General features: G+C 54.8%; 1 protein-coding gene and 1 long non-coding RNA gene across 2 annotated transcripts; one reads left to right on the plus strand and one right to left on the minus strand.

Moving 5' to 3' along the window:
* Positions 1 to 1759: 1759 nt before the first annotated feature.
* On the minus strand, positions 1760 to 3170 carry LOC138084636 (uncharacterized). Its single transcript, XR_011145215.1, has 3 exons — positions 2620 to 3170; positions 2085 to 2151; positions 1760 to 1999 (listed from the first exon to the last, which is right to left on the minus strand). It is a non-coding gene; the product is annotated as an uncharacterized lncRNA (long non-coding RNA).
* Positions 3171 to 3374: 204 nt separating this feature from the next.
* IGFBP4 (insulin like growth factor binding protein 4) lies at positions 3375 to 16627 on the plus strand. Its single transcript, XM_068976714.1, has 4 exons — positions 3375 to 3939; positions 10683 to 10840; positions 11601 to 11735; positions 13663 to 16627. The coding sequence occupies exons 1-4, from the start codon at positions 3591 to 3593 to the stop codon at positions 13795 to 13797; spliced, it is 777 nt and encodes a 258-aa protein (XP_068832815.1). The 5' UTR covers positions 3375 to 3590; the 3' UTR covers positions 13798 to 16627.
* The last annotated feature ends 519 nt before the right edge of the window (positions 16628 to 17146 follow it).

Raw genomic sequence — 17146 nt, forward strand, 5'->3', positions numbered from 1 at the left:
AGCAGTGAGGTGGAGGAAACCCACACACAGCATCTGCTTTCCATTCCTCAAAGCCCTTTCTTGTCCATGATCTCACTTTTTCTTGCAACCTTGCTTTGGGGTGGCTCAGCGATAAAGACTCCTCCTGCCCATTCAGGAGATGCAGTTTCCATCCCTGGGTCAGTAAGATTTCCTAGAGAAGGAAATGGTAACCTGTTCCAGGATTTTTGCCTGAGAAATCCCATGGACAGAAGAGCCTGGCAGGCTACAGTCCATGGGATTGCAAAGAGTCAGACATGACTTAGTGATTAAACAACAACAACAATACTGTGGGGAAGCCCAACTATTATCTCTCTCCTTTTTTTTTTTTTAACAGAGGATGAAAATAACCCTTCAAGACATTAAGTGTATATCCAAGGTCACAAAACTATTTTTTTTTAAATTGAAGTATAGTTAATTTACAATGTTATGTTAGTTTCAAGTATAACAAAGCTCTTTGCTGGCTGTGCTGCAACTCAAACCCAGGTCTGGTAACTCCAAATCCCATGCCTTTTACATACAGCCTCTCCCAGATACCAGCAGGCTACAGGGGAAGGGGACACCCAAGCCAGTCCTCTGGGAACTTCTAATCTGGGGGAGGAGACCCAGTTCCTGCCACCCGGGCATGTCCAGCCAGGTGGAGAAGTTAGTTTCTAGCAGGGGAAGTTAGGAGCATATGTGTGTTGGGCACTGCAAAGGCCACTCTTTCAATCTCTTCCCTCCCTACCCTTCTTTCTGGGTAAGGACTGTGAAACTCAGAGAGTATCTTGTTTCAGTTACTGGTGACAAAACTGGGATAGAATCCAGGTCAGCCTGATGCTAATGTGTGTGTGCTCAGTTGTGTCTGACTCTGAGACCCCGTGGGCTGTAGCCCACCAGGCTCCTCTATCTATGGGATTTTTCCAGGCAAGAATAATGGCGTAGGTTGCCATTTTCTTCTCCTTGGGATCTTACCGACCCAAGGATCAAATCTGTGTCTCCTGCATTGGTAGGTGGATTCTTTACCACTAGCGTCACCTGGAAAGTCCCCCTGATGCTAATACCTGTGCTTATCCCTCTAGCATGGATGGAAGACCATTGGTTCAAGAGTCACTTCCTCCATAAAGTCTTTCCTTGCCCTGGATGTAGAACTGACCATTTGTGCATCTGGGTCCCCACCATGCCCCATATAGACACTCCCAGGGCACTTGCCCTTATTTTATTCATATGGCTGTCTCCCCTCATTAGGCAGTGAGTTCCCTGAGGGTGGACAGTGGTCTCAGCTGTGTCTGGATACCCTGTATTAGCACAAAGCCTGCACACAGTAGGTGTTCAGTAAAGGTGGGTTGCATGCATGATGGGGAGGTGCTTGGAAGAGCTCTCATATCTGTTTTCCTGCCTCCTAGGAATTATCCCAGATGGCGATCGGGGTAAGGCTGAGGATGGACTTGGGGCGGGGGGAGCTGCTGGGGTAGAGGTGTGGACATGTCTCACCTGGAAAACTGTCCAGATTTCTGACACTCACCTGCACTCATGCTTCATCCCCTGGCACTTCTCTTAGCTTCAGTTCAGCCTCTTCTGCCCTCCTTCCTTCTGTCCTAGCACCTTTATCCCTCCCAGGTTTGCTATCCAGGAGACAAGTCCAGTGTTGCAATCAGAACTATTCTTCCTGGTCCCAGTTTATTCTCACAAGAGCTTTAAGAGGTAGGCTAGGTGGAGATGACCTACCTCCACTCTAGTTAGGAACGTTTGAGCTCTAAGGGGTGGTGTCCAAGTTCATACAGTGAGTTGGTGGCAGAACTGGGTCCCATGATGATGAAGGAGTTGGGAGAGCTGGGGGGGGGAATCGGGGATAGGCTGGGCTTCCCCCAGGGACTGGAGGAGCCTGGCCCTCTTTGGGCCAAGACAGATGGGGCAGAAGAGACCCCAGTCATCTGTGAGATGTCCGTGGAGCATCCCGAAATCGTGTTCCCAGCTGTGACTCTCCAGTCCTTCTGCAGTCCTGCCAGTAGGTGCCGTCAGTTTGCAACTTTTGGTTCTGTCCCTGCGGGGGGCCAGCTTCTAGCCCCTCTGCCTCCCTCTCTCACCTGGACAGTCTGCACTTGGAGAAGGTAGAAGATGGCCCAATCCCTGTGAGACTGAAGGACCTCTGTCCTGGGGGAGGAAGCAGGAAGAGGGTCTCTGATCTGTACTTCAGCTTGGCCTCCCTCAGGCTTTCTAGGCCACACCAGAAAAATCCACAGCGGGTCACCAATTATGTCTGGACAGGAGCCCTTACCCTGAAATCAGGTCCAGGATAGCAGAAACTTTGGGGGAGGGTGGGGAAGGAGGACCTGAGAGACCATCTAGGAGAGGAGTCCCTGCTCCAAATGCTACTCTAGAACCCCTCCTAACCCCTGCAGGATTGAGGCAAGGAGCGTACAGGCACCAACAGGATCTCACAGAGGCCCTAGCCAACCCTGACACTAGCCCAGATAGCACCGTTGGGTGAATTAGAAAAGGCACCCCTGTTCTCAAAACCATTGAGTGCCATCTGCTGGAAGACAGTCACAACAGCTATACAAGTCTACAATGATTACAAGAGAAATGGTGCCCCCTGGAGTTGTGCAATGCACAATTTGCCTTTGAGAGTGGCAGTTTCCTCAGCCAACTTCCCTCTGGGGATGGGTCTAGGCAGTAGAAGCAAACATCCAGGAAGGAGCAAGTGTCTGGAACCTCCCTCTCCGGGTGGGAGTTCTGTTGATTTCATCCTGGGTAAGCCAGAGGGGACAGGGTCTCCAATGAGCCCCCGGGGAGGCTGGGTGCGGGAGAAGGTTGGAAGAGGCAAGTGAGGAAGAGACAGCCTATTAACTTCTTAGGGCCATCAGACCCTTCTGGGCCCCCTTTCCCCTCCTCCCCAGACCAGTTCTCCAGCGGCTGAGACTCGAAGCCCTGGAGTGGGGTGGAAAGGACTCTCTCCGGTCAGGGAGACTGAATCTCGGACTCGGGAGCTGGGGCCAGGAGGTCGCCGCGCTCTCAGCATGGGAGACCGCGGGCCATCTCAGGGGTCCGGGGGAGAATCCTCCAAGATCGGGGGTGGGGGAACCGAGGAGCAGCTCCTTCGCTGCCCCCCGGGGCCCCAGTTCGGAAGCGCTCTCGGCCCCTGCCGTGGCTTCCAAACTGCGCCGCTTCCTCCTGCGGCAGAAAAGGACTTTCAGATGTTGTAGCTGCGGCGGCGACTTAGGACAGCGCCCCCTCCCCCTAACAGCCGCCTCTCCGTCTCCCTCTCCCCTGCCCCTCCCCCACCACTGGGACGGCGCTGGGGGTGTGGCCAGGGGCCCGTATAAAGTCCGGGGGAGCCGGTCCCGGGCAGCCGCTCAGCCCCCTGCCCCCCCACCGCCCGCCGCCTGGGCCGGGCCGAGGATGCGGCGCAGCGCCTCGGCGGCCAGGCTCTCTCCCCTCCGGCCAGCTTGCTAACTTCCTCGGCTCCGTCCTTGTCCGCCAGCGGGGGCCACCGCGTGTCCCCGCGTCCTCCGGGTCGGGTCCTCCAGGCGCGCCGGGCGCTGCCCCTGTGTGTCCCCCGCTGCCAGCCCGCGCCCCGTCCCCGTCCGGTCATGCTGTCCCTCTGCCTCGTGGCCGCGCTGCTGCTGGCCGCCGGGCCCGGGCCGAGCCTGGGCGACGAAGCCATCCACTGCCCGCCCTGCTCCGAGGAGAAGCTGGCGCGCTGCCGCCCCCCCGTGGGCTGCGAGGAGCTGGTGCGAGAGCCGGGCTGCGGCTGTTGCGCCACTTGCGCCCTGGGCAAGGGGATGCCCTGTGGGGTGTACACCCCCCGCTGCGGCTCCGGCCTGCGCTGCTACCCGCCCCGAGGCGTGGAGAAGCCCCTGCACACGCTGGTGCACGGACAAGGCGTGTGCATGGAGCTGGCAGAGATCGAGGCCATCCAGGAAAGCCTGCAGCCCTCTGGTAAGGTGCCCCTGCCCTTGCATGCCCTTCCTGGTGTCCTGCCCTCCCAGAGGCCCCCTTTCCCATTCGGGTTGGCCCGGAAGGCTCTTGAAAATCCTCTGTGAGTTGAGCAGAAGACAGGTACGTGGCAGGGCCCGACTGGCATGGGACAGGGTCAGCCAAGGAAACTGCTATCAAGTCCCTGGCAGCCTGTTGCCACCATCACGGAGGATTCTGTCCCATTCCTCCATTTGAAGGGTACCTATTTGGGAAGAGAGTCTCGATGGTAGTCCTGGCTGCTACTGTAAGGGTGGAAAGTTAAGTGACCTGGTCCAGCCAGCAGCCTCAGCCTGCAAGTGAGGGGCCAGATACCTGGGGGATGGGGACGGTGGCCTGGAGACTTCCTGTTCCTGATCCAGTGACCTTCCCTCACTCTGGACTCAGCTGAAGCTCCAGGAGTCTGAGAACCCAGGGCTTGGACTTTTGACATTGACATGGGATGGAGCGGGACACGCAGATTAGAGAGGTTTTGGTGGTGAGGGGGCATCAGAGTGGCCCTTCCCCAAAGTCCCAGGCCAGCTCACCTTGCTTTTTGAGAGGTATTGGGAAGATAGGGGTCTCATCCTGCCCTGGTACACAGGCACCCTGCTCCTTGCTCCTGGCAGGTGCCATCTGAGGTGGCAGAAGAGAAGCAAGTCTTGGTTCCCAGCCCAGAGCTGCAGAAACCTAACGGGATAGAGAGCAGGGATGGAAGGTCGGGGTGGGGGTTGGGGAGAGAGAGATAGAGAGAGAGGTTTAGAAGGCCCTCTCCAGAGAGGTTTAGAAGGCCCTCATTCTTACACTTTCTCTTTTTCTGTATCTCAGCGAGGCTTTCAGTTTCTCCTAATAACCTTTCTCAGTCTCTTTCCTTCTTCCTCTTATTCTTTTGTTCTTTCCTGCTGCGTCTCTCAACCTCTAGTTTCACTAACAACATTCTCAAATTCTCCTTTCATCGCTATCTCCTGTCCGTTATCAGCTTCTTTCTCCTTATCGTATTCCTTTTCCTGTTTTTGTTGCTCTGCTTTGCTCACTTTCATCTCAGTCTCTTTCTGTTGCCCTTCCCCTTGTCTCTGTCACCGTTTCTCTCTCTTTCTCTGTTCCTTTTGGAACCTCTGTCTGCCTTTCTCTCCCTCCGCCTCTGTTTCTTGTTCCCTCTCTGACTCTGTTTTGCTCTCCCGGTGCCTCTGTCAGTGTCTGTCTCTTTTCCTGGTGCTTGAAGCTTCCATTGTTGCAGTCCGGATGCTGGGACTGCGGCCCCAAGCTTCCTGCCTGGGTCCCAGGCCGCTCCACTTCCTCAATCCTCTGCAGCTTGTTAGCCAGAGGAGAGCAGGATGCAGGGAAAACAGGAAGGAGGTGGACCCCAGGGGTCTGGGCCTCGGGCCTCTCTGCCCTTCCTGCTCCTGGGCAGCTAGAGATAGGTCAGCAGAAAACATTCTCGGAGAAATGCCAGCCTGGCACCCAGCACATCTGGGAAGCCGTGAGGGGGAGTCTTGGGGTGTAAGTCGCTGATCCTGGGGTACAGATGCCAGTGCCAGTGGGGAGGAGGGGTTCTGGTGTCAGACCAGACTGGGAGTGAGTGCTGAGCTCTTGGGCTCCCTGGGTACAACAGGTCCACTTTCCCTTTGCATCTTCATCCTCCACCCGCCAGCGGGTGTCTGGCTGCAGATTAGGGTGGCTGGTGAGCTCCTCCTCTCTCACCAACTTGAACCTGAGGCAGAATAGAAGAGCCCTCAGCCCCTTCTTTCCTGGCTAGGCAGGAACAGCCCATCCCGTAGTGCAGAAAACTGTTCCCCTAGGAGATCTGGGGAGACAGGGCGTGAACAGTTTGTGAGTGCCCTGTGGACATCATGTCCACCAGCCTTGAGAGGCAGCTTTAGGTCCTCTTTAGATTATAGGGCCAGGGTCTCTCAACTCCTCTACTCCTTCCCTCCTAGCCTTGGTCTCCATCCTTGCAGGGCAGGCAGGCAGAAATCAGGAGAGGGAAAGGGGAATTGAGGGGACCCTGGGGACATTAGGTAAGGACTCAGTAAGCTGTGTCCTTGACCTCTTACCTCCCAGTCATCCCAGAAGTACCCCTGCCCCAGCCCAGGCCATACCACACCATGTGAAAGGCGCCCCCTAGGGTTGTGTGGCAGCCCTGCAGGGTGTCTGGTGAGATCTGGAGGCCAGAGCTTGGTCTCTCTCCCTGCTATCCTCCTGAGCCTTCCACAGTCAATAGGCCACTGTTCCTGTTATGTCCCAAGGCTTTGACTTTCTTGCCTGGGTTTTGGCAGAGGTATCAGTTGAACCTTTCTTCCTGCCTGCTCCTCTTGGGGCTGAGCTTCAGCAGGTGACTGGGGGAGGGCAGCCTGCTCCCTTGGGGTGCTGTGGTCCGGAGGCTGACTCTTTGTCAGGGGGGCAGGTCTCCCCACACTCCTCTCCATGCTCCGCTGCCTCCATCCTGCGCCATGATGCCCTGTCCCAGCTTTTTGAGCCAGGCCACTAGAGGTGAGGGCGGAGTGGGGACACCTGCCTCAGAAATTCACGATCCTGATTCAGAGTACTGACCCTTGACTTGTGGAGTCTAGGGGAGGGGATGGTGGGAAGATCAGCGTTTGGACTGGGGTGATCCGAAGCTATGCCCCGGGTCTCTCTGGGACAGCGTTAGGGAACATGCAGGCTAGGTTAATTTTTAGTCGACACAGCAAATATTGTCCCCCCTACTTCAATACTGGGAATCCAGTCACGTCATGGGAACAGGGCCTTCCCAGAAATTCTGTGCCTTGGGGGAGGGGGGAAGGAGGAGCATGGCTGCTTAACATATTTTCTTCAGTTTTGGCAAAGTCAGAATTATTGGTGCTTTGGGTATCAGGAGCCTTTCCATTTAAAGACATAGGAGCTGCAGAGATATGTTCTTCTCCTTCCTCCAGCCATTCTGCTTCATTTCCTCATGTGTAAAAAGGGGGGACAACAGGACCCACCTTGTAGGCCGGGGGGTTCTGGCATGGAGTAAGAGCTCAATGTTGGAGCAATGAGAGCTTGGTGATGAACAGGAAACCAAATGGATTTAAGTTGAAGCTTAGCTTCTCCCATGATGCTAGGGGTTTAAGGGACAAAGGGGCAAGTGAGCAAAGCTGAGGGACATGCAGAGGAGTGGAGGGGGTAGGGTGGAGGGGCTAGCTGTCCTTCTCTGACACTTTGAGGCCAGCAGCCATGGCACAAGGGTGAGGGGGTCCCCCGCTTGAACCAGAGCTCAGAGAAAGGCCTGGTACCTGGCAGGGGGATCTTGGCTTCTCCAGTGAGAGTCCAGGCCTTTCTTGCAGGGCAGGTGGGTGACCCTCCAGCTCATGTCTAGGTGGCTGGGCCCACCTACCTCAGAGCCTCACCCTAGGCATTTTGAGCTGGGTGTGGGCCGGAGTGGAGGAGAAATCATGGGGATGAAATTGGGCAGCAAGAAAGAGGAAATCCTCTAGCTTTGACCATGAACTTTGTAGCCACTGGTGCCAAAGCTGTGGAGCCTCTTCTTTCTCTGGGTGCCTGCCCTTCCTCTGTGGCTGGAGCAGAGACCACGTTTACCCTGTGATGGCCTCATCATTGGCCGGATGAGGTGACCCGGCCTACCTGGGAAGCCCCACCTCCCAAACAGACCTTTCAGATGTAGGGAGTCTGACCTTTGCTGGGGAAGTGAGGGGGAAGGTCTGACTCTGGCTCCTGCTCAGAGGGAAACCCACCAGGATCCTGGTTTTTCCAGAAGCACCACCTAGGTGAGCAGCACGATGTGGCTGACCTTCTGGGTGAGCAGGGAAGTAAGTAGCAAGCATTTAGCAGGTTGTAGAGATGGGAAGATGAACTTTTTTTTTTTAGAGACTCAAGGCTACGAACTTTGCCCTCCCAAACCTAGTGCCTGGGGTGGATCCTGGGGTGGGGACTCAGTCTGCCAGTGAAACAAGGCTGGACAATGAAAAGTTACAGATTAAGTGGAAAGTCAACTGCCAGGATAGTCAGTGTGCTCTGCCCAGGGCAGGGTCAGGGCGCCAGGGTGCATGTGGGTGTGCACGTGTGGACCAGTGTGCGTCTGGACACGTGACTGTTTGTGTATGTTTGTGATCCTTGAATCCCGGCCTCTGTCTGTGCTGGCAGATAGGGACATACTGTGTACCCATGTCCCTGTGGAGCCACTCTCCCCATCTGCTGGGTTCTACTCTAAACGGCTAAGTGTGCTGGGCAGTGGGGAACCAAGGAGGGCGAGGCCAGGCAGGCAGCCTGCTCAGCTTTCCCCAGATAACATCCCCCTCCCTGCCATGTGATGGGGGCCTGCCAACACAAAACAAGAGCTATGTTCCAGGCTCACCCTATGCCCCACGCAGCCCCAGGGTTCAGTGAGCAGACCCAGTTGTCCTCCTTAATGGTGCTTCTTAAGTTAGGGGATAAACATTCCAAATATCCTTTAATAATCCCCTGAGTGTCTGTGAACTTCGACTCATGGGAACACAATGTTGGAAAGCAGTCAGACTTCTACTGCAGATCTTTTTGTGTCCTTGAGGCCACTGCCACCCTGACTCGCCCCACCTCCAGGTCAGGGAGCTCTCTACCTCCTGAGGCAGCCCCCTGCATTAGAAAAACTCTTCCTAGGGAACCTAAAGAACATCTGGCCACTTATCAAGAGGCACAAGTGTCACTGTGCACAACTGTGCTTTCTTTTATGGTCATGAAAAGAAAGCAAACTTAAAGGAAAGACAGCAAAACATCTCTAGGTCAAAGGGGGCCATCGAGGTACTTGTGGGTTGTGGCAAATGACCCCTGGGATTCTTCCAGCCTTTCTAGGTAGGACGGTGGCCCCTTTGTTCCCAGCTCAGCTTAGCCCCTGTGGTTCCAAGATTTGGCTTCAATTTTTTCCAGTCTTCTATTTCCTTACTTTCTAATCGTCAGCTCCAGCCTAAACCCCCGCAAAGCTGAGTCCACCCACAAGTCTTGTGGCTTTGTGCAAGATGAGAGTGGTGTGTGTGTGTGGGGGGTCACTGGCCAGCCTGGGCCTTCTTGGCCAGAAAGTTCCTTGGGAGGGTCTTCAGGGAGGAGCCTGGACCTCAGACCTTCTCTCTGGCTCCTGGCTGAGGGCTTGGAGTCTGACTTCTTATGGGCCCCTTTGCACAATCCTGGTCTTCTGAAATTGACCAGCCCCTTCTTCCGCTGCCCACACCGGCTGGGAAGTCTGTGTTGGTCTTGTCTTCAAGGTTTCTCCTTGGTTGACCTTTGGAAACCTGTTGTCATCTTTTGGGACAGAAGTCCCCAACAGACTGTCCTTCTGGAGATGTTAAATACGTAGAAGGAAGGATATCTCTCTCTGCTCCATTTATTCCTTCCCTCTGGTTCTTTTCTCTAAGCCAGCCCTGCACCCGTGACAAAACCTTTTCCCATCCTTGGTGACTCAACTTTATAAATAACCTTTGGTGTGGAATCTTGACACAGACTTTTGGGGGGTCTAGATTCCTCCTTGTCTGGCTTCTCTTTATCTATGTGCTTCACCCCCACACCCCCAGAACTAGGAGAATAAGAAGAGAACTAACCACCCCCCCCCCCCAAACTAACTTTGGCTCAGCAGAAAAATACAATTTGACCCCAAGGCAGCTCTGGGACTGCTGCCATGCATGGAGGAACCTGCTAACTCCTCAGGAAAAAAAAAAATCCTGACGCAAACCAGATGTAACCTTCTGTCCGGCTGCCAACATCTGGAATGCTGGCGGGGGCTTTGCATTCGGGCCGGCAGCAAGCTGCCAAGCCTGAGCGTTTCAGAGGTGGCTGTGATGTGCAGAGAGATCTTGAGACCTCTTCCTCCAGCTCAGCTCTGTGTTCTGGTTTTGGCTGCCAGGATGGAGTAGCAGAGGTTGGTTACAGTTCTGGGACTTCTGGATGGGTTTTTTTCTTGAGTTCAGATAGAGCCTTTAAGAGATCCCAAGGAGACGGTGGTGGTCCAGCCCACCTCCATCTCCAGATCCCCAGTGCCCTGGCTCTGGGCAGCAGATATGCACTTTGGATGAGGGCTGAAATCTAAGGATGGGAGACTTTGGAGTGGTGGGATGGGGAGCTGTAGGAATGTGCAAGGGTGTTCTTTTGGTCCTGGGGGCCACACAGTGTCTCTTCCACACACACACGCACACACTTTTCACATGCAAGCACACACACCCACTCCCACTTCTCCTCTCCAGCCAATGGAGAGAGCTTTGGGGCCATGTTTCTCATCACTCATGGAAACTTTGATTCTGGCCATTTGGAAGAGGGTCAGCAGAACTGACAGCCCTGGGATCCCCTGGCTGGCTCAGCCAGACGCTGAAAGGAGCAGGAAAGGAGACAGGAAGAAGGAGCAGACGGAGAAGGGGGATGGTAGGGAGAGCTGAATGGAAGGGGACATGAATGTGGGGCCCTTGGCCTGCCTCAGACCTCCCTGCAAGGCCCAGGGGACCCTCCTGCTGTTTGGGCGGCTGCAGCTGGTGACTCATCTGAGGACTGGACTGGGTGGAGTGAAGGAAAAATCAAGGACTCCAAGAGGAATATTCTCCCGAGAAGATCCAGGGGAGCAGGGAGGAAACTGGGGTGCTGCTTTCATTTCTTCCTACCCCCAGACCCCCTGCTCCCCCACTGGTTCTTCCAGCACCAGGCTGGAGACTCCCCAAGGAGGGGAATGCAGATGGGAAGTCTGCTGTCTTGCCCTTTATAAACACTGACCTCTCCCTGTCTTGGCCTGACTGCAGACAAGGACGAGGGTGACCACCCCAACAACAGCTTCAGCCCCTGCAGCGCCCATGACCGCAAGTGCCTGCAGAAGCACTTGGCCAAAATTCGAGACCGGAGCACCAGTGGGGGCAAGATGAAGGTCATCGGGGCGCCCCGAGAGGAAGTCCGGCCTGTGGTGAGGACCGCTGATCAAATGCGCACGTGTACAGGCACACACCACCACCGCCACCACCAGATCCTGACAGTGTCCACTCAGCGAGCATTTTTTGGCTGTCTGCTGTGTGCACCTTGCGTGCATCGTCAGGACCCAGGAAAAAAGCCCTCACTCCTGTTCAAATTCCTTTCCGGCTCAGCAGTCCTAGACGTTGGGGACAGCTGAAGTTACTGTTAAATACTGAGACACTTCCACACTGGTTGGTGAATAGCAGTTGCCCCAAGCCCCCTGATGTTGCTTGGCTCTTCCCCCGGTTCCTCACCCCAGAGCGTCTCAGTAACTCGAGAGTTCAGGCTGGCCATAGTACGGAGCCTTGGGACCTTGATCCAGGGTCTGGCGAATGTCCTTTCTGATGGGTGGTTCTGATGGATCCGTGCCTGGGTCTTACAAGTTGTTAATTATATGATTTCATCCTTCCGTCTTGTTTAGACATCATCCCCTTCCTGTCCTTCTCCATAGATTTCCTTTCCCCACTAGGTCCCTTTACGTCACACCCCTCCTTTTTAGATGCTTTTTGGCTCGAGATCCTCTCCTAAATGTCCCTCTGTCCTGCCCACCAGGGTCCCCTGAACCCGAGCCCCTCCTTTCATCTCACTGGAGGCCTGCTCGGCCACCAGGCCTGAACCCTCCTTTCAGAGTCTGCAGTCCTGATCTGACCCTCAGCCCTGGTCCCCCTGCCTCTTCTGCTCCTGCTAAACAGTTTCATCTTCCCCTCCTCCAGCCCCAGGGCTCCTGCCAGAGTGAGCTGCACCGGGCGCTGGAGCGGCTGGCCGCCTCACAGAGCCGCACCCACGAAGACCTTTACATCATTCCCATCCCCAACTGCGACCGCAATGGCAACTTCCACCCCAAGCAGGTGCGTCTCCATCTTTGCCGGCTCGGCCCGGCCTCAGCTCTGGGATATCTGGGATGGCAGTCTCAGGAAGGGGGAAGCTCCCCAGCCCCAAGCTCACCCCTTAGACCCTCTCCAAACCACCCCCACCCTCAGACTCAGGATCTCAGTTCTTTTTACCTATTCCCCCCTCAGATGAGTAGACTGAGGCCCAGGGAGGGGCAGAGGGCAGCCCGGAGTCACAGGGCAAGTTAAAGGCAGGCCAATCATCCTGCCTCCCCATCGGGGGCTATTTCCATGGCCTCTGTGGCCACCATCTGTGAGGCAGACCTAGCACCCATCAGCCTCTGCCTCCCAACCCCTCCCCCTCTCCACCTTCATTCCTGTGAGTAGTTTTCCTTTGTCCCTGGATGTCTGAGGTATCATCTGGGAATGGAGGGGCTAGGTCTTGAGGAGTTGAGGAGAAAACTCAACCTGCCTCTTTCCCCGAGCTGAGTCAGCAAAGGACCTAGGGGTCAGCCAAGCTGGGGGGAGGGCAGACCTGGGAATGGGCACTTCGGGTGGAGCAGAGGAAGGAGAGGGCAGGAGAGGAGACAGGGATGTAGAAACCTCTAGGCCTCCTCACACCCTTGGAACATGGGTTCCTCTGACAAGCCCCCAGGAAGCTGGGATGGTCAGTGAGGTGGACCTGCTCCAGCTCCATCTCTGGCCTGTCAGAGTTGGGCTCACCTGGGATGGTGGCGTATCTGGGCAGGACAGTGGATGGCCTTGTGCTGGATGAGGCCTGGATCTCCTCCAGCCCTCGTGGGCATGGGCACACACGTCCCCCCACTTCATGCTCTACAGGCGAATCCACAAAGTGGACCACCACTGGGCCAGAAGAGGCCTGGCTAGGAGGGGAAAGGATGCCCCCAAGTCTGCATACCCCAGGATGGCATGAGGAGGTTATGAGGTGGGGTGCAATGGTGGAGAACCAGAAAGGTCCCCTGCCCCAAATCAGTGCCAAACCTTTCTCCAGCCTTTGTCCCAATACCAATTTTATCCTTGTCTCAATTTTTCTTTTTCCTTTCTTTTTGGCCAAGCCACATGGCTTCTGAGATCTTAGTTTGCTGACCTAGGATTGAATCTGGACCCCGGCAGTGAACGTGCGAGTCCTAACCACTGGATCGCCAGGGAACTAAAATTGATTATTAGTTATTAACCAGAGTCCATAGTTTACATTAAGGCTCACTCTGTGTGTTATATAGTTCTGTGTGTTTCCTTCCCATTTTTATTCACTAAAAATTCTGACACTTGATCCTTTATCATCTGGCCAGTTATAACCCTTGAGACAACCTTCATTTCAACTCTAATCCTGACTCTGAAATACACCTTTACCCCTACCCTCTCTCCTCCCCCGTCTAAGCCCGACCCAAAGTTTAGCCCAGCTGCTTTATTTGTTCTGACCTTGACCTCTATCTCTGTCCCAATTCCATTTCTGACCTGGGCTGTCAGCTTCACCCCACTCAAACTGTAGTCAGAATTCCCAATTCGACCGCAACTCTTATCCTAATGCTACCCTAACTTCAATGTGGATAATCACAGTCTTAACCATAATCCTATTCTTGAAGCCTCAACACAGTCAGAACCCAAGCTAAAGCACAATCAGAACCCAAACTAAAAACTTCATACTGGGCCCTAGCCTTTCACATCCAGCTGTACTTTCAGCTCTGTGGATCCTGTCTCCCCTCCAGGCTGTCTACAGAACTTCCTCAGGGCTCTGCTTTCCCAGACTCTTTGGGCCTTTCCTTCTTCGCCACCTTTGCTCCACTCCAGTGAGCTCAGAGGACTCATGCCCAAGAGAGCCTCCACCCTCAGAGACCAGTTGGGAACCACTGTCTGATCTGGGGGCTGGGCTGGGATCGGGGGTGGCTGCCTGGGAACCTGACCTCTCACACCCTTGTCTTGGCAGTGCCACCCGGCTCTGGATGGGCAGCGCGGCAAGTGCTGGTGTGTGGACCGGAAGACGGGAGTGAAGCTTCCGGGGGGCCTGGAGCCGAAGGGGGAGCTGGACTGCCACCAGTTGGCTGACAGCTTCCGAGAGTGAGCCTGTTAGCAGGCAGGGGGCTCAGTGCCCCCTGCTGCCCCTTCCCCTGGAGGCTGCAGAGCTGACCTGGAGCCTAGGTCTGACCTGGCTTTGCCTCTGGCCCAGAAGTTTCCCTTGGGGTGTGTTTGTGTGTATGAGTGTGTGCGTGTGTGTTGATGAGCCTGGGTGTGCGCTTGGGGTGAGCCGAAGCCTAGGGGTGTCCTCTATGGGCTTAGATAGCCCAAGAGAGCCCTGGTATGTTTCCAAATTGACCCTGGATTCATTCATCCATTCAGCCCTTCAGCCCTTCAGCCATCTATAAACACTTCTTGACCACATACTACATGCCAGCTCTAGTTTGCAGCCCTGGGGACTCATCTTGGCTCCCTCTGATGTAGATATGTGAGGCCACCTCCTGTAAGGTGAGCCCAAATCTGTGGGAGAAGAGAAGTCCAGTTCCATAATCAGGGGAGGAAAGTAAACACATACCTTGACCATTGTCCCTCTCCTCAGTCTAGTCAGAAGGTGGAGTCCCAGTTCCATAATCGGGGAGGAAAATAGACGTGTACCTTGACCATTGTCCCTCCCCTCAGTCTAGACAGAAGGTCTAGTCCCCACCATAGGGAAGGTGAGGGGTAGCAGGAGACCCACTGAGACCCAATCCCAAAACTGAAACCTGCCAGGTTCCCCTTTACTCCTCCCCAGCTCCTTCCAGGGGGAATGACCTGCAGGGCAAGCCCACCTTGGCTTGATTGCCTGGCAACTGAGACCCTGCTCTGGGGAAGGGAAGAGGTTAGAGGAAGCCCTGCAGAGGGCTGGGGAGGTGGGAGGTAGGAGGAAAGAATGTATGTGCCTGATGGAGAAAGGGATCGGCATGCTGGGAGGTGAGGGACTTATCTGGGGTGCTCCTTCCTCCTCCGTTTGTGGTCACAGACAGGAAGTCACAGGATGGTGCCATCCTTCAGTGGCTCACGGTCTGTGGCTCTGCCTTCCTCCCCATGTCTCCTTCCCCGGATTTTCCTCCCCTATATTTCCCTACCCCTGGGCATTTTCTGGCTCAACTGGATGGACAGAGATTTAGGAACCTACCAGTTGGCCATGATGTCTTGTCTTTTTTTTTTTAACAAAACAGAACAAAACCAAAAAAACCCTAGACAATGGTGTTTGGTTGATTTATTTACAACTAAGAGACAGGGAATTACTAGGGATGGGAGAGCTGTCTTAGATGGTAAAAGGACTGCAAGGGGTCAGCTAGTTCACCCTCCTACATCCTCTTCCTGGGAGGCCGCTCTGTCCTCAAGTCTGTGCTGTCTGTGTACAGACTCCTGGTGGGTCAGTAATGGCTTCGGAAGGGAGGGAGCGAGCAGGGACAGCCTTGCTGGGCCAAAGCTATTCCTGAGATCAGTTGGTGAATGAAGCAGGGGCATTTTCTAGGGCATCAGGCAGATCGGGTTTGTGTCTGGATTTGATTTATCAATTTAGTTGGGGGAGGGACTGCCCTGAAGCTGGGGAAAGGGGATAAGCTCTCCAATTCATTCCACAGCTCCGACTGCCTGGATTCTTGACTGGGGGCTGCACTGAGGTTTGCTGCTGAGGGTTTGGGAGTGCGACTGGTTATCTTTAATCTCACTGTCCTGGGCTCACCGGACTGTGGGCTCTCAGTGCCAGCCCTAGAACGTGTGTCCACGTGGCACCACTGGATTCCTGGTCATCTCCCAGTGCTTCTCACCCCTCACTTCTGTGGAGTGTGTGTGTACATGGATTTGATCTCTTGAGGTGCTCCCAGGCTTCTCAGTTTCACTGGCCCTGATGCACTGGGACCTGTGCTGTCTGAGTCTTGTGACTGGGGCTGCGATCCTCATCTCTCTGGCTCTGCCTTGGTGGCGGCATCCCACAGCCATCTAGTTTTCCCGAGGCACTGCAAGCTGCTGCCTGCCGCAGGAGATAAAGAACAGAGCAACGCTCCTTCAGCCAGGGGGCTGCCCGTCATAGAGCTTCTGGGGCTGAGGCCCAGGCATACAGGGGGAGGAGGCGAGTGTGGCTGACAGTGAGGTTTTATGTCCCTAAGCCAAATGGAGGGAGAGTATCTCTTTCCCTAAGGCATCTCTTTAAATCCCCCCTTGTCTGCAATCCCTCTTCCCAGTGCTCTACCCTTGTGTCCTTGGAGTGGGAGGTAAGAGGTCCTTTTCCTTTCATGGGCTTCCAGTGAAAGTGCTGGGTCTGCTTGGGAGGTGGCTGCATGTGTGGCCTGGGATGTACCTTTGTGATATAAATGTATTTATAATGTGTGTGTGTGTGCATATGGCAAAGTGATACCCGAAGCGTGAGTGAGAGTGTAGGCTTTTACAGGATGTGTGTGTCCAGGCACCGTGTGTATAGACGTGGTGCACATTTGTGTGGTGTGTCTATGCAGGCTCTATGAGTCTTAGTATGAATGTGTGTGATGCCAAGAGACAGAGTGAAATTCACAGTGTATGTGTGTACTTCCCTCCCCCACTCATTAGTTGTCATCAATGCAGGGCTTGTGGTGGTGGGCTGGGGCTGGGGGCTGCCGTCTAGCTCCAGAGAACAGAGGATGTGTACTTTGGGAGCAGGAATCCCACAGCTCGCAGCAGATTCCCCACCCCCAACCCCGGTTCCTGCCCCCACGATCTGGGAGCCAGGTGCCAGTTGTCAAAAAAGAAGGAAATAAAAGCAGCTGAGTGTCAATGTGAACACTCTCGACCACTACCAGGCCAGAGGAAGTGAACTGCCCTGGGCAGTGACAATGGGGAGAAGCAGGCTCCAGAGAGCCCTCCCACCATGACCTGTAAATCCCCTTGAATGCTCAGTCTAGTTGCCACAGGAGCATCAACATCCTGGCAGAGGTGGGAAGGGAGGGAGTGCTGAGGACCACAGTGGGGCCACCATACCTAGAATAACTTCAAAGTCCTTGAGTTCTCTGTCCTGCCTCCCTAAGAAATGTCATTCCCGGCACTGTGGTCTGGAGCAGAGGGGTGGAGGACCATGAGCCCATTGATGCCAATTGGTATCAGGCACTTGGTTTCCATTTCCTAGCTCCTTGTGCTTCCCTAGTGGCTCAGACAGTAAAGAATCCACCCAAGATGCCAGAGACCTGGGTTTGATCCCAGGGTGGGGAAGATCTCCTGGAGAAGGGCCTGGCAACCCACTCCAGTATTCTTGCCTGGAGAATTCCACATACCGAGGAGCCTGGCAGGCTCCCGGCAGTCCATGGGGTCTCTAAGAGACATGACTGAGTGACTTTCACTTCACTCCTGGCTCCTTAGTGGAAATCAAGACTCGATGTCTGGCTGTAGGTTGGGGGCTGGGTTTTCCATTGCCAGGAAGGCAAGGTGGGAGTAGAGAACAA

This window comes from Capricornis sumatraensis, chromosome 8 (assembly GCF_032405125.1).
Source record: "Capricornis sumatraensis isolate serow.1 chromosome 8, serow.2, whole genome shotgun sequence".
Taxonomy (NCBI): domain Eukaryota; kingdom Metazoa; phylum Chordata; class Mammalia; order Artiodactyla; family Bovidae; genus Capricornis; species Capricornis sumatraensis.